We start from the raw sequence: 22,041 nt of genomic DNA, 5'->3' as shown, positions 1-22,041 counted from the left end.
CTAGACCAAAAATATTTCAAATTTTGTGTTTTTTCAGTGTTCTTATTCACCCGTAGGGCTGGATATTTATTGTATCGTTTCTTATTTATCGTGAGAAATTTCTTATAACAATTTAGATTTATTATGGTCCTAAAAAATTCCAATTAATGATGTTTAAAACTGTTCATAATGTTGGGATTGTTAGCTTTACTATTTTCTTAACTGTTTTTTTCAAACAAAGCATCAATAAATATGAATACATTTGAAAATATGATTAATGTGATGCAAATAACACGTATTTGTGTGACTTTAGGTGAAGAAGCTCATTACAAATGGGTGTTTTTCAAGAGCAGTATTTGTGTTTGTGTCATACACTTACCTAAAAAGGAAGTAATAAATAATTCTTATTAAACTTTAAGTCCACACTGCCCTGCATCCCACAATTTTCATCCCATTTATCATTCTGTCATCTCTTCTCAAGATTTCACTCATTTTTGTTTCAATATGTTCAAACTTTTCCCATCCAAAGTTCACTGCAGCACTGTACAATCAGCTTAGAGTCACATTCAATCAGTCTAACCCTTAATTACATTCAAATGTAATTTAAATAAAGCAAATCAATTCAGTACATTATCTCTCTCCCAGTGAAATCCATTTAATCTTCTCTCTCTTCTTCCTGTTTTGCTTTATCGTAAGGTACAAATTCATGCCAAGTCGCTTTTTGGTTTCATGTCTTTTCCCACAAAATCGCCTCTCCTTTAAACCAGTAAACTAATATTGGTGTGTTCTGGTCATTTCTAGCAAACCCATTGTCCAGTTGAGCAACACAGTCATTTGCAGCTAGTCAGGTTTACAACAGAAAGCTTATTTATCACACCGATATGCTACTGTAAGGACATTTTATGCTGTCATACCATACCGCTACCAGGAAGCAGCGCTAAGAAATATAACCTAAAAAAAAAAAAAGAGCTGAATTTACACAAGCCACCTGCTCACCCTGAAATTTAAGAGGCTAAATTTATTGTGGCCACAGTGCAGAAAATTAAAGAGAGGAAAAACTTCAGCCAGAAACAGATGCAAATCTCGCCCTGAAGACACAACACCTTGTGTTTTTAAAAGCTACAGAAAAATCCTCAGAGTGCTGTTCTCAGCATTTTTCTTGTATAAAGACAAACTGCTCTCATCTTAATCTGTTTGATTTTGCTGACATGAACAGAATGAGTGAGCAGGGCCGTAACGATGCCATCAAACCTCAGTTACCTTGACAAAATGTTTTATTTTGAATTGATTCTCCTCTTGAGAATGTGAATATGTTTTAAGTATTCAATCGTTGACCTCACATTGCTTGGAGAGAAATAAACTTTACAGAAAACTGCAGTAACATGAAGGCGAATGACTGAGATGTTAACCTTGTAGATGTTTTTCCTGCTGCTCTGAATTGAAAATGAATTATTTCACTGCTTTCTCCTCCTCCTCAGGCCAGTATTTTGCCAGCATAATGATCATCGTTGGGATGTCAGTCATTGCCACAGTTGTGGTTTTACAGTATCATCACCACGATCCAAATGGAGGGCACATGCCGAAATGGGTAAGACACTTTACAACGCACAGTTCTGGAAAAAATGAAGAAACCACTGCACTGAACCCTATTGAAAACCTCCTGGTTACTCCACCAAATATTGATTTCTGAGCTCTTCTTGAGTTAAAACACTAGTATTATTGTTTCTAAATGAATATTAACTTGTTTACTTTGCATTACTTGACGTCTGAAAGCACTGCATCTTTTTAGTTATTTTGACCATTTCTCATTTTCTGCAAATATATACAAAATTTTTGCTTGGAATTTCGGCGACATGTTGTCAGTAGTTCCTAGAATAAAAGAAAAATGTTCATTTTACTCAAACATATTCAAGGTTTCCCCCAGAAAACTTGTTAAGCCCGGTTGGTGGGCGCTAGGGCAGTCATTCATCCGGCAGCCTGTCGTGTTTTTGAGTTAAAAATATTTATAGTTGACATGAAATTTGAAAATATCACTTGATAATTACACACCCAAGCACCAACTATAAAGTCTTAAAAAATGCAAACATTTTAAAAAGACTTAGATGAATAAGCATTGCTAAGCCTGGTGGGGGCACAAATAAAGCCTGGTGGCCCTCCAGGCTTATAATACATTTGGGGAAACCCTGATATACCTATAAAAAGTAAAATCAGAGAAACTGATCATTTTCAGTTGTCTCTTAATTTTTTCCAGAGCTGTATTTTCATCATGTTGTCTCTTTTCAGCCTTGCTGTTATAGTAATCTTACTTTTGTTATTCTAGTTTTCTGTCCAGCTCAGTTTCGCTTTCGCTTTATCCGTTTGTTAGCGCACCGTGTGCTGCGATGCCAGTTTCTCTTTTTATTCGCTGACTTCGTCGGCAGTGACTCATCCAGCAGTGGCAGTCTTCAGTAGCGTGTTCATCAAATGCCTCACCGCAGACTACAACAGGAGTGCTTTTCAAAGCACTCTGGATATGTGGGTGTACTCGGTTTGACTCACTCCATACTTCTATTTTTCTTACCTTCTGCTCAATGCTGAAAAAAATAAAATGCCTTTATGAAGAAAGTTTGTTCTGACATGGATAATTTATAGTAGAAATTGAAATGTGGATGGGTAGTGTAAAATTCAGGCATATTTAAAAGCATGGATTTACTTTTTTCTGCTAAACCTGCAAAAAGAAGAACCTTCAATTATTGATATGTGGACAAGTTTGCGGACTGCTTGTGCAAGCAGGTGCTTTATGCATTGACATATTGCAAGGACGTTCAGTTGATGAATGGCCTGTGTTGACAATGCGATGCCCAATTAGCAAACTAATTGATGAGCTTCAGATTAGGACAGTTCATAATTAGAGTGCTGCACAAAAACAACATCAGTTGACTTTCAAAGATGTTCTGCAGACACTAATTGAGCAGTCACTTGGACATTAGCTCTCATTTAGCAGCCAGACTCCCATCTGGATGCTGCTGGGTCACTCTGACCTTTCAGGAACCAAAGGCTTAGGCTTTTTTTTTTTCTTCATAAAAGGTTGGAGAGGATGAGTGGAACAGAAGTTTTAAATCTGAACCAATTTGTGCTGTTTTTATCTAATGCTGTAGCTCACTGAAACACTGCTCTGCAAGCTAATAAGGGCAATAAAACGGTAATCACACAGTCTTCTATCTCAGTGAGTCCACAGTTTGAATGTAAGGCTACATTTGAAAGTAACTGAGAGTCTCTGTTGATAATCTAGCAAAGGCATACAGAAAAAAAAATCTTTTTTCTTTTTCTTTTTTGCCTCGGGCATTCTTATGGACCAACACTTGAAACCGAGACAAAACTGCTGCAGAATGAAACAAACCACAACGCTGGAAACAGTCGGCACCTGAAACCAAACAGGCTTTTAGAACAGCTTCGTTGGAGCTCTGAGAGCATCAAGGATAAATGATTTTAGTATATTTATAATACCTTATTAATTGATATTACAGTCACTTCTTCAAAAGTACTGATTGTCTTTGAAAATGTTCACATTTTTCCTGTTAAGACTATCATGATGTGGTAGTTATAGGTGGTGAGGATGAAGCGGCGGACAGTAGTGATGATGTTTAATGATAAAAACAATAATCCAGGCATCACAGATGAGCAGTGGCAGAAGCTCTGAATCTGGTAGCAACTGGTAAATCATATGACAACTGACGGCAGACGGCAGACAGACATGAGACGAGGATCTGACAAGGAGCAGAGAACACAGGTGGGATTAAATACACAGGGAGACAATCAAGGGAGACAAGGGACAGGTGTAAACAATCAAGGGGTTGACAGAACAACACAGAGACTCAACAGAACACAGAAACCTAAATAAATACATAGAAAAACCCAATCCTTACAAAGACCACATTTTGCATTTTATTTGCTAGGAAAACACAAAGTAATGCAGTATGAATAAAAATCTGCCGTACATTTTTTATTCACTCCCTTTAATTTAATTAATAGTTGAACAAATCTTAAGGTATGTTTTGACTAGAACCTCCCAAATGTTCAGTCACAATCAATAGGCGCTGCGCCGTCGTTTAACAACCCCAGTTAAGCCTAGTCCCGTTACCCAAGCGGAGCTCCAGCACATTTGGTCAGTTGGTTTTATTGCTGCTTAATGGCGGCTAGAAGAGACAAGTGTTTTGTTGACTTACCATTCAGAACAACTCGCTGCATTCTTGTTGTTTGTGCAGGAGGCTCATACATACATCTTTCAGTTTTTGAAAGATGTATGTTTGTATAATTGTACATCTGTTTGCAGCCATTTTTCCATGCGAGTGTAAACATTGAGCAGGGGGCGTGGCCAGCAACTCAATGTTATTTGGATTTTAAATAACAAGAAGTCTGCAGAACTAAGCAGACTGAAACCTGATTATCCAAGAATGATTTCGTGCCAAAAAATTTTATAAACATGTTTTTTATAATCCAAAGACTCATCCTAACTTGTTCAAGAAAGCATAATAGATCACGTTGATTATATTTTTTCAGGAGGATGAGTAGTTTTGTAAGGGTAGTTGTATCTCAGTGTTTCTTTTTTCTCCTGCAGGTGCGTCTCGTTTTGCTGCAGTGGGTCGCCTGGTTCCTGAGGATGAAGCGGCCAGGGGAGAACGACGATCCGGAGCGACCGCCCTGCGCCCCACACCTACGCCGCTGCTCCTCAGGATCACAGAGCGGCAGCATTCCCAACCCTCCCGACCCGACCCTCCACCCGCTGCACCCGCAGAACCTGACGCCTCTCCAGACGGGGCCGCTCCACGCGGGACACCCTCACCTGCAAACCAGCGCCAACAACAACGGGAACCTTCTCTACATGGGCTTCCCGAGCATCGAGGACTCTTCGGTTCTGTCGGAGCCCGTCCAGAGGAATAACATCTCTGTAGGACCTCCACGGGTGGCAGGAAGTCCGCCTCCTCACCTGCCGTCGCAGTTCTGCAGCTCCCCTCCGCCTCCAACTCCCAACATGGACACAGTGGGGTGTCCCAGCACTGTCTCTAGTGGCGGAGGTTTTGGAGGGGGACCAGGAGGGTGCTCAACATCTGTGATGGGCGACCCGCAGCTGCAGGCCATCCTGGAGGAGGTGCGCTACATGGCAGACCGTTTCAGAGAGCAGGACGAGACCGAGAGCATGGCTGACCAGTGGAAATTTGCAGGCGCTGTGATTGATCGCCTGTGCCTGGTGGCGTTTAGCGTCTTCAACATCATCTGCACCATCTCCATCCTCATGTCGGCTCCAAACTTTGTGGAAGCTGTTTCTAAGGATTTTGTTTGAGGGGGTAGGGGTAAACAGGAAGAAAAAAAAAACACACACACACATGGAAAGGAACATTTTGGAGAAAATTAAGTATGGGATGCAGAACGGAACGGGATCTGATCCAAGGAAACACGATATCCAGCAAACTGTATGCGCTGTGATTTGTGATTGCAAGGATCTGGGGGAATGGAAAGAAACTAATGGTTTTCTTTGCAATACATTCTGTTTTGTAACCCAAAAAGAAGAAAACAGATGATGAAGGGAATACAAGGTGAAGTTTAAATGAAATTAGAGTGCAGGGTGCTTTATCAGATTCTTGACAAGGTGAAATTGGTTTTTGAGGCCGATTTGAAGAGGACTTTTGTTTAAAATTAAAGGGAAATACGAGTCTGACAAGGACGCCAATGCAACCTGAGGTAATGACGGTCTGATGTCAGGGAAGACTGTTGGCATAAAAGAGGAAGAAGAGACAGACAGATAGGCAGCGACAGATAAAAGAGACGGATATGTGACTGTTTCATTTCCTCAGATAGGGGAAACAGCCTCTTAGTCCCACAGGTGGAGAAAATACTGCATCACTCAAAGTGATGTGAGAAGAAGAGGCTTTTACAAGGACACAAAACAAAGAGCAGACGTGAAGGACAGACACTGTCCCTCTGGGAACCTGAGACAGGCAGAGTTTTGAGAAGCTGCTTGATGCTCAGATGCACAAAAGATGACCGAAGATCAAGAGCGTCGCATCGCACAGGAACTCATCTATTATTCAATCACTTTTCGGCTAATGACAGTCAAATTGAAAGGCTTTGGATAATCCTTCAGACTAACAAGCTTCTCAAAGATGAACTCCCATCTCTGCTTTTGAGCCACTTTGAATCTCCAAGACCTTATCTCTGTGAGACGATTGCCAATCAGAACGCTCCTCAGCGGCTCTCTCTGTGTGCGGCGCTCGTCCCGACCCGGAAACTGGAATTAGCCGCTCGTTCCAGGGCAGCGGCCCGTCGCTGCGCCACTGTGGAGACCGATGAAAATTCATGCACCGGTTACCTAACTGCATCTGGCAGGTCATAACGGACCAACGAAACTCATTGGATTTCATATTAAAGGTTTAATAACTCAGGCAGGAGGTCAGGGCTCTAAAAGGACACCAGAGGCAGAAGGAAGAGGATGAAATCATTGAATGTGGAGGAGCAGGGTCCTGTTAATTTCCTCTGACTGGTTTACTGCTTCTTGACAGTTTTAATTTCAATATATTTTCATGAAATTAAGAGCGCAAATCAACACCACAGCCTTCATACAGGGATTTTCAACAAAATATAGCAAGTCTCTCTGCTGGCAATTTGAATAAAAACATCATTTTAGCTGGGCTTAATTCAGAAATATTAAATACAATTTGTATTTATTAGACAGTCTCATCCTAGTTTTTATTCATACTACAGTGGCTTGTAAAGGTATTCATAGATCTTGAACTTCACATTTTATCCAGGTACAACCTTAAACTCAGAGGAATTTCAGTGAGACCCTAGTTTTGGATTTGTTATCAGACCTATGTGTCAGTACTTTGTAGGACCAAAACATCTTTAATCAATCAATCAATCAAATTGTATTTGTACAGCACATTTCACCAACAAGGCAGCAAAAAAATTAAAATCAACAATTGAAGCATTAGATGTTTCCAAGTGCTGTCATTACATGTCAAAATGTTGGTTAGTCTTTCATTTATTATGGTACCAAAGCAACTAAACAGACTTTAAAAAGTCTTAAATTCATGTAGCTAAAATTAAGGCTTTAAAGTGTCTTAAATTCATTAAAAATACAAATCTCAGAAATTCTCTTATATAAAACTTGGACATTTCTGACCGTGAAAAGTTGGAAATATTCTAGGAATCATTGAGAAAATTCCACGTTTTTCTAGAAAACTTACGACATTAATCTCAAAAGTTTTCTGGCATAAATTTACTCGTCATTTTTTTCTATCTGCCTATTGTTTTTTATCTAGTTCTAAAAACATTAAAATCTAACTTCAACAAACTCTAGGTTATTGTTTTAAGAAAATTCAAAATCACAAACAATCTATTTTCTGCTCTATTTCAGTCTCTGACATCGTAGTGGAGGAATTTTGACCCTCTCTTCACGACAAAGTTGCTTCAGTACATTAAGATTTGCAGACATTTGTTTCTCCCTCAAGGCCTCAGCGCAGCATTTCAATCAGCTCCAGGTCTGGATTTTGGCTCGTCCGCTGCAGCACCATAACTCTTTTCTTTCTCACTCATTCTGGGGGAGATTTGCTGCTGTGTTTAGGATCACTACTGCTATCCTGTTTGGTCTCATCTGTCAAAACAACCTTGTTTCTGTAGTCTTGTTCACAAAGTCATGCTACCAATGTTTTTATAAAGAAGAGGCTTTTCTCTTGGCTTGTACTGTTATTATGTAATTTGCTAGCTGAGGCCTGAAGAGTTTGTGATGAAGCTTTTTGGTTTATCTCCTCCTGGGAAAATTGGCAGCTGTCCTAAATATTTCACAACGTTAATAATTTCCTTAATGCCTCTCAGGTTAATGGGCAGCAGCTATTACTCCTGGTTTCAGTCGTGGCAACTAATCAAGTGATTTTTTTATTAAGAGGAATGAGTTTTTTCTTCTTGTTTTATAAGGACTGTATATCTTCGGGTTGATGTGTCACAAAAAACTAACTTGATTTTAATGTTAAGGATTACCGTACTGAATATCAGTTTCCAATAAGAAAAAAGAGATTCAGCTTAAAATAAAACAACAATCTCAGACGAAGTAAACAACTGACCTGTATTTCTTTTCTATTTTATTCCCAAAGTGTACCAGTCACTAAATAAACTACCTTCAAACTGCCAGCAAAGATACAAAATCTAATTGTTATAGAAGAAGCAAACAAAGCAAAACAAGAAAAACTTTTAAAATTAGAGATTGGCATTATGAGAAATATTTTTGTTACATCAACAAATCCAGTTTGATTTCATTAAATAGTGAACAGAAATGCTGCGTATTGCAGTATCAGCAAACGTCCCTCAACGTTTCAGCTGCAGATTAATTTACATCTGAAGCTCTGGAGAGTTTTTACAGCAGCTGGATGATGTATGTGGGACTGATTGGGAATAAAACAGGAGCGCCTCCATTCATCCTAATAGGAAAACATGACCAGTGCAATGTGTGGCTTATTAATGAGCTTCTAATCATGTTATGACAGGAGGAAAATAAATCTCAGCTCTTAGCCTCACGGGCTGTGTTTATTGGTGTTGGATAGATTTGCTGTTTGGGGTTTTCATAGGATATAGCGATATATATCCACATTTATTGCCACTTTGATTTATTTAAGTAAACCATGAATATTTTTGTAGTTTTCCTGGGAACGCTTAAGCTAGAAGTTGCAGAAAAGGTTTCTCCAGACGATTGAGGAGTTGTTGAAGGAATATTCGGAGTTTCGAGTTAAATCTACATTCATTTTGTGAACCTGGAGAAAAGCTACAAGTAGTTGTGGGGCATTTATCGTATTGCTTTTTCTTTATCGTGCTAAATTTCTTATAAAAAGTTTTAGTTCTTTTTTTCACAATAAATTTCAATTAATGATGTTTCAACTCCCCCAAAGCTGTTCATATTGTCGTAATTTATATTTTTTACCATTTTCTCCACCAATGAGATCAATAAATAAGAATACAAGTGAAAATATGAGTAAATGCAAATACTGTGTGCAGTTTAGTAATGCATATCATACTTATTTGTGACTTATGTCCTGAAGACATGTATTACAAATGGCTATGATTTATAAGAGCGGTGTGTTTTCAGGATTTTTTTTATTGCAAAAAATAAATAGTATTGTCATGTTTATCGTTATCCCAATAGTACTACCAAATATCCTGATGAAACTTTGTCCATATCACCCATCCCTGGATACAATCATGTCCCCCTGAAGCATTTTGTGAGACTTTGAAAGGTTATCTGGAGATTGTATTTCTAAATACGTGTTCCCAGATCAAAGCCAAGCTCGTGAGTGAGATCGTGTATCTTGGTGTCTTGTCCATGACAAGATACCAAGGATATAGCTGCCAAGTCTGCAGTATTATTAGTTATGCTTCAACCTGTCAAAGTGAAGGAAACTCTCAATTTATCGGTCCATTCATGGTCCAACAACCATTCCAAGTGTAACCTAATTTCATCCCAGATTAAAGTGGCTGAAATGAACTTCTGCACTACAAAAACACAATAATCTTACCAAGTATTTTTGGTCTAGTCCAAATATCTTAGTACAGTACACTTCAAATAGGACACAACTAACTTACAAGCTACAAGCAACAAAAAGGAACTAGTTTTAAGTCAATAATTCCTTAACATTGATGAAAACGTTCTAGTGAAATAATCTGCCAGTGGAACAAAAAAATTTTTCCATATTAAAAATTAAAGTGTCCTGTTACACTGCTATTTTACTTTACTTATAAATAAAATAGCAGTATTTTTAAATATATTTTGGGGAATTATTGACTTAAAAGTGTAGCAGTTTGGACGCCATCCAGCAGAGGGCGCATGGTAATCCTTAACCGGAGCCGTTGTTACAGGATTAAAGATGGCGGAGCTACAGCAGAACGGGAAAGAGAAATGGTCCAAAAGGTTTCCGTTATATCACTCTTTATGCGGGTCTGTTTTGAAACTATAAACAATCAACAAGCGCCTTAAGTTTCACCTTAATAGCGCTCATTCAGCCTAGCTGCGTAGGAGAGCAACTTCTCATTCGAAAATGATTAAATCTTCTATGAAGGAACAGGTGAAATGACAGAAAAACGGGCCGAATAACGCAGAAAAATTGTAAGGATTGGAAGAAGCGCGGTCGATTTTGAGGGCTGGTGAGTTAATGCACTTTATGGAGTGAAGTTTTAACTTTCCTTCAATCTAGAGCAGTGACAGGCGGCACTTCACAAAAGTACATGGGGGATTAAGTATTTCACGTATTATATTCTTTTTATCTTTTATTTTCCTGTTTAGCAACTTAGATGTTCCTGTTTTGTTACATTTTATAAATATGTCTGAGTTTATTAATGTGAGAAAGTTTATTCAGTCAGTATCTAATAATGTTTTCTTTTAATTCAGCAAATTTAGCCCTTCATGTTATGGAAAGATATTCAGCCCTCTTGATACAAGAGAAAACTCAGGTTGTAAAGAAAATGGCCGCTTATCAATTAATTGTTAGTTGATTAATCAACTTTAAATTAATAATTAATCGGTAACTTGCATCGCTGCTGAAAGAAAGATCTGAACTTCTCTACCCAATCTCACGGACAATATGGATGGATTAAGCCAACTACGTTAGCTACATTCCTGTCTCCGTCTCACTTCAAAGTGAAGAGTGCCTCTCTTCTTCTGCTGACTTTTCTGTCTCTTCTTCTTCTAACTCAATTCCACAAGCAGGGAGAAAGTAAACTTCCTGCCTGAGGGTTTGTTAAAGGTTACTCTCCTTTGAGCACATGCTGACACTCACATCTGTACAGAGAAAATAAAATATTCTCTCTTTTTCCTACGTCTCCAGTGCTTATATTCCTGCCTTGTGACTATCCTGACACCCAAAAAGAGGAGAAAAATAACAGTGAGGGGAAAAGAGAAGGACAGGAAGTGCTTATGTGTCGGTGGGAGCTGGACAGGATCTTAATTGATCGCTAGTTCAGGAAGGAAAAGAGGTGGGGGGGAAATACTGGGGAAGGGCAGAAGAGGAAGGGAGGGTTAATAGAGGAAAGAGTGGCATCCTGGGTAATTCATCAGATTTATGGGAGGACGGTGGCAGCGGAGATGTGCGCCCAGACAAGTATAACTCAGTCACCGGCATCAAATTAAAGGTCGCTGCACTTTATCACACCCAGAGGGAGAAATATATACTCCAGAAATAAACAGAAATTAGAGACATATCTCTGTGCGTCCACACGCCCATTGAGGGGAATGGAGTTTATGCGCGGCCTTCACTGTGTCACTCAGTCAGTGTGCCAGGAAGAGTAAAGAGTCACCGGTGTATTTATAGTAGTGCACCGGTCCTCATTCAGGCTGGCCAAGGCTCCCTGCCTGATGAGCTAACTCGACGGTGGAAAAATGTGCAGCGCCAGCAATCTGGCAGCACTTAGATTTACTGTGTTCACTCAGATGGAATAAAAAAGGAGAGGGAGGCTGTGGGTGTCCGTGGGGAAGATGAGCCTACGGGTTTGCCGTACGCACACACTTAAGCGTGTTTTTTACTTATTTTTTACCCCCAAACTTACTCTTATTTACTACAGGGGTTAACCAGCCTCTTGCAGCTCTCAAAGATTTAATTACTGCACATTTTACAAACCAGAGCCAGTGTAGGAAGACAAACTTTTGGCAAACTCAAACACCTTGCGCACAACCAATCCATAAAATACTAATTGTACAATGTTAAAGCAGCCAGCCGGTGTGTTAGCACACCTGTTCCCGCTCTAAAAGTCCCGCTACGACGCGCTGCGGCTGCATGCTTGTGTACCAACAATCTTGCGGCTGAGGTTTCGATCAATGCCTTTTAATTACCAGAGGCCCAAAGCGCCGGTCGATAGAGCTGACGAGAAGCAGAGAGAGGGAGATTCTCCAGACGTTGATTGATGCCCTCCTCTCCCTGCGAGCCTAATGCCTACAGATGTGTCGTTAGGCCTGATTAATCCTGCCTGACTGTATTCACTGGTTTTACAGACTGTCCTTTAACCTGCTCGGGCCGCTGTGGTCACAGGATTAAGTGGATATGAGGTGTTCACCCAGTGGGACACTGGCCCGTTGCAGCCAATCAGTCTGTAGTGACTCCTTTACAGAGTTATTCTGTTTTTGCTGTTTGGTATAAATAAATGTTTATAAACTTTAGTAGATCCAAAAAAGAAAAGAAGTAGTTTTCAAATGATGATTTCATTTATTAGGTGAAAAAGAAGCTATTCAAACCAACCTGGCTCCATGTGATAAAGTAAATGTCTCTTATTTCTATAAATATTTGGTGCTTTACATTGCTCTTGTTTACAGCATTTTGTTAAATAAAATGTTCATTAATTCTTTTTTTTCCTACAAAATCAGTCTTGGATAATGAGATTTTAGTTTGCTCAGTTCTGTCTATTTTGAGCTGTTTTAGTGCCTCTTGTCACTTGAAATCTAAATAATCCACTGCTGGTCTCAAGACCTCTAACTCAACATTTACACTCATGAGAAAATGGCTGCAATCGGATGCGCAATTATGCAACCATATATCTTTGAAAAGCAGAAATGGAGCCTCCTGCACAACCAACAAGAATGCATCAAGTGGTTTCTGAATGGTAAGTCAACAACAAAACATTTGTCTTATCCAGTTGCCATTGTACAGCGCATAGAGCTGTAAAAACAGCTAGGTAACAGAGCTGGGCTCGGCTACGGTTGCTAGGTAACAGAACAGTGACCAGTGATTGTAACTTAATAATTGGGAGGACTTTGAAAAAGCTAATTTTTCAGACATCAAAAAATTAGTTGGGTGGTTTTTTTAAGTGCCTGGGCTGTTTTTAGAAGCAGTTGAGACCAAACTAAATGTACAAAAACATTCAAAATGTGAATTTTGAATAATAGATCCACTTTAAGCAACTCTGGGTGTTTTTTTGTAAATGCTTAAGGTCACCTCAATTGGATTTAAGGCTAGGCTATTCTATGAACTACTGACAACATGTCTCTGAAATTATAAGCAAAGGTTTGGCATTTATTAGCAGAAAATGAGAAATGGTCAAAATAACCAAAGCGATTCAGAGCTTTCAGACCTCAAATAATGCAAAGAAAACAAGTTCATATTGATTTAGAAACAACAAAACTAATGTTTTAACTCAGGAAGAGTTCAGAAATGAGTATTTGGTGGAATAACCAGGTTTCTAATGGGGTTCACTGCAGTGGACTCTTCATTTTTTTCCAGAGAGGTACATATTTCAGAAAATGCTTCATGTTTTCAATGTTTCCCTTAATTCGCACATCTGACTTCAATAAAAGGGTGATTGTCAGGCTTCTGCGGCACTTAATAACATGCTGAGGAGGTGATGCATTCATTTGATGCGGGAAATACAGTATCTAAAACATGAAGGACAAACATGTAAACGTTGAGTGAAAGGAAAAAAGGGATAACTGCAGCCTTGAGATGTTTATGGATAAAATATTCACTGCACTGAGCACAAATACTGTACAGAATATGAACATAGTCCAGCAATTGTGCATTAAAATATATATATATATTTTTTTTACCAGTGTAAAGCTTTTCGATTCAAAGTTTTCTGAGAAACCTGACGCTGGAGTTTCATTACCTGAAGGTCGTAATCGTCAAAATGAACACAAATTACATTCATGGCATAAACGTTTTACCTTTTGAGTGATACAATAATGCTTTTCCGGTGATTCTGATTTACTAACATGCATCTCTCCAGATGAGAAAAACAAATGACTGTGGGGGAAAAAAAAAGTCAGCCTACACTCGTTCTCTTCCTGTTTTCCATAATGTGACCTCGGTCTCCACGTTCACGCTGCAGCATCATCCAGGATGTTTCTTCTGGATGATGCTGCAGCAGGTCAAAGTCAGCCTACACTCGTTCTCTTCCTGTTTTCCATAATGTGACCTCGGTCTCCACGTTCACGCTGCAGCATCATCCAGGATGTTTCTTCTGGATGATGCTGCAGCAGGTCAAAGGCAACACAAACCAGCAGCAGAGAGACAAACATGGTGAACCTAATGGGTAAAGAGTCTGGCGTCTCTACGTAGCGTAATGTTCCCAGGAGAGTCAGCCTGAGATGTTATGGGCTTTAATATGATGTGATGGATCTGCCTGATAAAATTCAGTGAAGATGGATCATCCATACGGCCAATTTTATGGAGTCACTGATAATAAATGTTACAGAAAAACGAACACTGACTGCTGTGGCGGGAAGGCAAAGTAGTAGTTCTTTTTTTTTTAATGCCATTCTGGAAGTCATATTTGAATAACAAACACAACTTGGCATGCATTTAAAATCTTGTGATACTCGCGTTAGTTAGAGGGAATATTCATGTTCAGCGCTCCTCCGGGGAAAATGCTGTAATTCTGTGTAAGTGCTATGGATTTTTCTCAAAGAGCTAAAATAAACAGAGATAATCCGAGTCTTCTGGTTCGGTTCTGAGCAAATATATGTGATTATGCAAGCTCAGAGAGGGGAGCAGGGGGTAAGGGAGGCGCGGTTACATAATGTTATTTAAGATTCTAGATTCAGCACAAGGAGAAGCTACTGGCTTTGCACACCAAGCGAGGACACAGGGAAGAAAGAATAATTGACTCCAACAGAAGAAGAAGAAGAAGAGTGCCGGAGGTAACTCGTTTTGGAGAGACTCCCGCACAGGAGCTTCAAGACAAGTGGACAATAAGTGGACTTGACACATTTTTCCTCAGGTGTGACCACTAGATAAGCAGCAGCTCTGAGGTCATTATTCCAGTCTGACAGGAAAAATTAGAGGCTCTTTTCGGAGGAGAGGTGTTCCTGTTGTAAGACGAGGATGTTTTGCTTTCACCTCCTTAAACAGCAGCTGGAGATCCCCATTAAGCCTCAACTTGTTCCTGGTGTTAAATTATTTAGAGCAGATATCAAACTTTCTGCTGGAGTGTCAGTGAACAATGGCGGAAAGAAGTACTAGGATTTCTTTAGCTGTGATTATAATTCATTTAAAAATGCAAAAAAAGTTGACTCATTACTTCATTATAAAATAAGAAGAAAGTGAATGAATGTAGTAGAAACTCCAGTTAAATAAAATATAAATGGAAATGCTACAAATAAAGGTTTTACTCACTAGTTTTTGTTTTTCACGTTATAGGGATAATTCCCATTTAGAGATGTTTGCAATATTCACAGACAGAAAGGCTCATCTGTTTCCAGCATGGCTGCTAATTGTTTCTTTCTGTGAGTTGTAGCTAAGAACCAAAGTGCAAACAACCCGGCCACCAATCGACTCTGATTCGGTTCCCTTACAGGTTTCCTCTGTTTCTTACTTTTGTTTGTCACATCGAAACAAAAGTTCGATGCATCGTTTCAGAGCATCAAATAAAAGTCTAATGTCTCTGTTTTCTTCTGTCATCTAAAGTAAAGAAACAAAGCACTTTCGAAAAATGACTATAAGAGAGAAACTGTGGAGCTAAATTGGGGTCATAAAGTTTCCAAATTAGATTTTTTTTAGAACATTTTTATGGGCCCAACTATCAAAAAGCAACCTGGACCTATGTAAAATATGACCCTGCCCCCCTTTCTAAAGATGATTAAATAACTGATTACTTACATTAACTGGATTCATTTCACACCAAAGTTTTATTGTTATAACGCCTGTGGAATAGAAATCCCTTAAATAAAACCTGTCTCACATCCTGAAGTAGGCCAAGACCTCAAAAACCAGAACATTGTGCCCTGATGTTAATAATTTCAAGGGTAAATGAGAAACACTTATTGCTATCAGTATACAGTAGTCTTATTGCAGCTGGCGTGTTTAAATTAGCCTCGTAATTGTACGTTTCTAACATCAATAATGAAGGGTCGTCAACAAAAAGCAAACCTAAAGCTTCAAAAGGTGTTTGAACTTAAATGGCCACGTAGCATCAGCTTGAGAAACGGCTCCAATGAGACATGCAAGACATTAACCTGAGCATAATGTCTTGCATGTGGCACACCAGCAGCCTCAGAGTTATTTATTTTTTAAAATCCCTCCTCCAAGTCTGCCATTTCTTCCCTTCGGAGTGCAGCAGCACTCTGAAAACCTGTGCAGCACGTGCACATCAAAATGTCATCTTGCCTCTGCCGGGATAATGTGCCTGCAGGTCTGCACACCACAGCGCATGGCCTCTGGACCTGTAATCTACTGCAAAGCACTTCTCCCTGGCGGATCAACCTGCTGGGGCCGTTTGCAGGCAGGACATGTGAGTTTGTCATGTGAGGTGGACGGTAAAAACAATAAGGAAAGAGCACAGCATCAGAGTCTGTCCTCTGCTCCAAAAAAAGATAAACTTTCTGTTCATCTCAGAATCTGTTCAAGATAAAATCCATCCTGCCAACCTGCTGTCGTATCTGATGCTCGTCATGATCAGCCCCGTTTCATTTCTCATACTCCAGGCTGTGGTGGGAAAAAGTGTTGAGACGACTGAAATGATGCCGTCAAAGCCGCTTCAGTGTGAGCCCAGCTCAACATAAACAGCATAAACTGCTTTGCATAAAAGCCACACACACATGAACAAATGACATCTTTGCAAAACGGTGACAATCATTTGCATTAAATCAACATCACAATGATTGGCACCTCAAAGAGACGCCTAATGAGTTATGCATTTGATTTATGTTAGATTTTTATCACACTAAAGCAATGAAAAAGACAGTCACTGCATGCTCGTCTCCTCTAGGAGGGTAATATGTTCCCAGATGAGCGCTGCTGCTGCTTCATTGTTTTATAGTGTTGAGTTTAGTGAGGTCTCGCTGGACGGGAAGAGAATCCATACAACGATGAAAACAATCCCACTGGAAGCAAGAAACACTGTTAATGCCCAAGAGAAAGGAAATAAATGCACGCAGTCACTATTTTCTTCTCAATATATAGAACTTTATTTAAAATATTGTTACAATTTATTACTCTACACAACATTTTTAAAACTTTTTTCTTCTTTTTCATGTATTTATACTGGTTAGTAAACCTTCAAAGACCTTTTTAAATATAAAACCTTATAGTTTTTTTTTTATTTTTTAGCTTGAGTTAATTGTAGTCTTTATACACTTATTAAATGAGAAACCGCATGTCTTTTAACCACCGTTTGTGTTTAGGTAGTCTTCCGCGCAGCTGAATAAGCGCCTCAACGGTTGAAGCACGGGAAATCCACCAATCTTTACGAAATCTGCTTCGTAAAGCAGATTTCAATAAATAAAAGGCTCTGAGTTGGAGAAAAACGAGTCCGCTTCTTTTGTTAGGACTCTTTAAACAACACCTTAGTGATGAAGAAGTTTAAATTTTTTTTTTTTTTTTATGTGTCAGCGTCTTCCTGCTGCTTTGGAAAACCTTTCAAAGCAGTTAACAGATAACTTTAAGTAGGCAAATATTTTTATAAACACATCCACCTGTCATCTTAATTAAAGGTAAAAGATGCAAACACTGATCTGATCTGGATGAATACTGAGTTTGCACTAGAGATGCACCGAGAAGAACTGGGCGAAAAGGACAGAAATCTATTTTTTCCCAGTTAGTGAAGAGACTATAAAAAAACTATACAAGTCATAATAACAACACTCTTCAGTGTGGATGTCAGAAGACTTCAAGCTATTTTCAACCACATACGTTGAAAGAAGTTATTAAAAGGAAACTTTAAGTTGTTCATTAAATAGCGTTAGGTTCTCGGGGATTACAAGATGGCTGATCGGAGTGAAGCAAACTTGCATTTTTGGTCATTTTGAGCTTCCAAACAGTCATGAAAAATACGGGATTCTGTAGGAGTCTAAGTTTAACATTAGAAGTGCTAATTGTGCTAATCAGTTTTACAAGATACTGAGGGCAGCTTAAACTGTCTTCTTTAAACTTTATGCTGTATATTTAATAATATATGTATTTTACAGCAACTCATCTCAAACACACACCCAGTGTGACGTCCCCTCTTATTAGCTAATGACTGAAACCTCATTTTACATCCACGTGCTGCCATTTCTGCTTCTATTTTGAAAAGAAAAAAACAAAAAACTTTTCATATCCATGTACTCAAGTCATTTTATAGACGTTCGGTTTTCTGTGTAGTTCAGTAATTTATGAGTTATGTAGACTATTGCTTCAGTTTCACCCATCGGTTGACTATGATTACTTTCTAGAGACTTTGTATTACAGCCAAATTCAAATGATTTTTGGTCCTGCTTTATCCAGTTGACTGTTGTAAATATGACTGATTACAATCCATAATTAGGAGGATATTAACATTTCGATCCATCCACAGAATTACAACAGACTACAAGTGGGCACTAGAAAAATTCATTTAAAACGTCGTTAGTTGTTAAAGCTTGTACAAAGCGTTCCAATGAAGAGTAAGAATCTGTACTGGTCATTTCGTCTCCAACATTTTGTACTTTTGCAGTTTTGGTCTATTCATACTTGAAAAAGTCGGATTCATAAAGGAGCCGTCAGTCACAGGATGTTTTGTACCAACCAGGTGTCATTTAATACCCAGCTTGGGACGCTTCACACTGGCTTCGAGAACTGAGTCTTTCATTCTAACTCTACCAAAATTTGACTGTCTACTCATATAAACAGTCAGAGCGTATTCGGTTTTGATCAAGGATCATAATCTCTCATATTTCATAAGTGTCAAGTAGTTTAAACAACAATCAGAATCCCAATCAATGCAAAAAAGATGGCAAAACATTAAACACTCAAAAACAATATGAAGTATTATGCTATTAAATTAAAGAGTGCCAAACTGCCTTGAGAAATGATCTGTACGCATGCTAGCAAAAATCCAGGAACTTTCAAAAATGAACATTTTACATGGCAATTTATGGGACTAAGAAGTGATTTTTGAAAAGTGGATTAATCACAACCAATACAGTAATTGCAATTTTAAGTAAAATTAATACAATGAAAAAGGTTTTTAATGAAGTGCAGCTCTTGTTTTCATGCATGCAAGTCTGAATATATTTATACCGGTCTTCAATCACATGCACATAGCACACATTGAGGCCACGCCCCCTACATGCAGAGTGTGCTCTTCCATCACAGGCACAGATTGTTTGTATTTCCAAATATGTCTAATTGGAAAAAGGTTTTACTTGCAAATGGGACATGGACGTCTGACAAAACAAATATAGTTACATTTATGTAATTTATTTCCAGCTATTTCCCATAATTACAAAGGAAAGTTTCAAATTTGACATTTTTGAAAGTTACTGACTTTGCAATCCTGCTTGTAGAAGAGTTTTTGTTTTGGGGTCAAATGGCAACACATGGCTCTGCAGCAGAGGAATAAACCTGCTAAAGGACAAATAAAAAAAAAACAAGAAACATTTTGAATGCTTTTACAGTGGTTACCCGCCTATTTGTGGATTTTTCAGAAAAATGTAACTTTAAATTGATCACGGAAAAATTTGCCTATTCAAATTTCCCCCAGAAAACTTGCTAAGCCTGGTGGTTGGGCGCTAGAGCAGTCGTTCATCCACCGGCCCGTCGTGTTTTTGAGTTAAAAAATGTTTAAAATTGACAGGAAATTTTAAAATATCACTTGATAATTATGTGTTATTGAAAGATTGGAAGATTAATACCTGAACACCAACTATAAAGTCTTTTAAAAAATGCAAACACTTAAAGACTTAAATAAATGAATAGCCTGGTGGCCCACCAGGCTTATAATACACTGGGGGAAAAAAACCCTGATATTTGTGGATTTCTTCATAGAGCATATCTGAAATAGTTGAAAGAAAATATTTCAGATATGAATAATTGGAAAAAAGTTTTACTTTTTCCAGGGAATCTGAAATATCAGAGCAATGCTACTTGACCAGCTATTGGCTGGCGTTTACAAAGTAGCCAATCCAGAAGCATAGATAAGGAAACCATGATTGTCAGCCTCTGTAGCAAGAAAGGTTCTACTGTGAGCGTTAGTGCATATTAAAGTAAATTTGGTGGATATTCAAGAATACCAGGGCTCCACTGTAATCATAGTTTGAACAAAGAAACCAGATAAAATTGGTATCGGCCACCAACTCTTACCGGTGCATCTCTAATTCAGGTATTAGCTGGTAATGAGACTCCAACTGAACCAACCAACCGACCAAACAAAAAAATAACCCCAAAACATCTGAGGAGTGTGATCATCATGAAATGCTCCACATCTAAAAAGATGCTACTCTGCTTGTTTAACACAAAAACCCTGACGACAGTTTAGTTGGTGAGGAATAAACTCTGTTTCTTTCATTTTACTTTCACTATCACTATATTTGCTGCACCAACATTCATGTCAATTATCTCCTACTTGAAATAATTATTTTTGAAAAACAACAGCATAATTAAAAGCTCGGTTCGCCCAGCATCTCACACACACACACACACGCACACACACACACACACACACACACACACACACACACACACACACACACACACACACACACACACACACACACACACACACACAACAGGTCGTCTCTACAAAACGCGCTTCTTTACATTCCGGACGCGTCTTTGCTTTCATTTTCATTATGACATTTAGTTTCACGAGTTCGACATCTGACAACTGACGCCATCAACACACACCTGTCAATGATCGATCCGTAAAATGATATCTAATACAGACGAGACAAAACAAACCACAAATATATATATTTTTTGCAAAGCAACAAAAAGCAGCTTTCTATAAATCTATTCACAGCAGCACGAGCCACAGGGACAGAGAACAAACATCAAACAGTGGGGGGAGAAAATAAAATAAAAGACACACACACACACACAACCTCAAATACAGCTCCGAATACATTATCAGGAGGAGCGAGTCGGTTGGCTGGCGGGAATAAAAGGAACAGAAGCTGCACTGAGCGTGTTGAGCCAACGTGTTGCTGCCACGGCAACCGCATCCCCCTGCGATGACGGGAGACTAAACCCGGAGAGAGTGAGGGAGCAGAGGACAAACAAGGCAGCGCGCACAATCACAAACCTCAGACTGTCTCTTCTCTTCATCGCGCAGAGGAGGAGAAAAATAAATATCATCATCACAGGCTGAGCAGCTGCAGTTCTTAAATCATCCAGATCCAAATTGGCTATTACTCTGGTGGTCCAGCAATCTGCACATCTGCAGCTTCTCAATCAAACGACCCATGATGTGTTTAACACAACGAGCTACACCAACATGTTAGCTGTTTTTAACCTAAAGGCAACTATTACATGACATATTCGATGCTTCACTTAACAATGTTGCTCCGGTAGCAGAAAGGCGGGGATATGTTTTTTATTTTCTGTGAGCGCGCGTGTGTGTGTATGTGTGGGGGGTTTAAGCAATGTTAGTCAAACAGGAGGAAAAACCCCATTAGTCTAAATCTGTCCAACATCTTTGCCATCTTCAGTTTAAACCCCTCCGTCTTCAATCTGTGGCTCTCACACCAACAGCTCATCAGACTCGTCCAATCAGAGCCTCCGGGCTTATCAGCAATGTCAACGACAAACACAGAGGACGCACTCAGACGGCACAATGCCTACGGAAAGCTCATTATGACAGCAGAGGAACACTTTACACTTAAACGTAAGAGAAAGAAAGACCACCGTGAACAAAAATGATTGATTTCAAGTTTCTGGTTGCTGGCAAATTGTGAGCAAAGCGAAGGAATGACTCAGAAATGATTGGTTGAGAACAGGCATGGGCCGGTCTGAGATTCTCACTGTATGGTAATCTCTGCTAACATAAAAAAAAAAGACCGTTTTATGGTGTTTACACAAAAATGTAAACAAAAAAAAAAATTCAATTGTGTTGAGCTCAAAATTCAAGATTCAAAATTGATTTTCATCCAACTAAAAAGTTTGTTTCCGATAGGAAATGGTGCAAGCATCCATCAGAAGATGATAAAACATAAAGAGAGGATCAATTTCAACAAAGAAAGCAAAGAAGTTTAATTGGTTTTAGCTCAGTCCAACCCTTCTTATAGTTGCTGGTCAGAAGAAACATGTTGGTAAATTAAAAGATTTAACTTAAAACCAAATCCGGAACAATTTTGGGTTTAACTTTATTAAGCCATTTTATTTTCTA

At 38.9% G+C, this 22,041-nt stretch overlaps 1 protein-coding gene across 3 annotated transcripts in view; it reads left to right on the top strand.

Annotated features, from left to right (window-relative positions):
- Window positions 1-9,563, top strand: part of LOC102225339 (neuronal acetylcholine receptor subunit alpha-7-like) — a 37,136-nt gene extending 27,573 nt beyond the window's left edge. For all 3 annotated transcript variants that reach the window (XM_023344881.1, XM_023344880.1, XM_023344879.1), the window contains 2 exons: window positions 1,458-1,567; window positions 4,577-9,563. In XM_023344881.1, coding sequence (XP_023200649.1) covers window positions 1,458-1,567; window positions 4,577-5,299 — 833 coding nt within the window. In that variant the 3' untranslated portion in view covers window positions 5,300-9,563. The remainder of the gene's footprint in view (window positions 1-1,457; window positions 1,568-4,576) is intronic.
- Window positions 9,564-22,041: the final 12,478 nt, after the last annotated feature.

The sequence above is a fragment of the Xiphophorus maculatus genome, chromosome 13 (genome assembly GCF_002775205.1).
Source record: "Xiphophorus maculatus strain JP 163 A chromosome 13, X_maculatus-5.0-male, whole genome shotgun sequence".
Taxonomy (NCBI): domain Eukaryota; kingdom Metazoa; phylum Chordata; class Actinopteri; order Cyprinodontiformes; family Poeciliidae; genus Xiphophorus; species Xiphophorus maculatus.
Note: the sequence above shows the minus strand (reverse complement) of the source record. Positions and strands in the feature narration are given on the sequence as shown.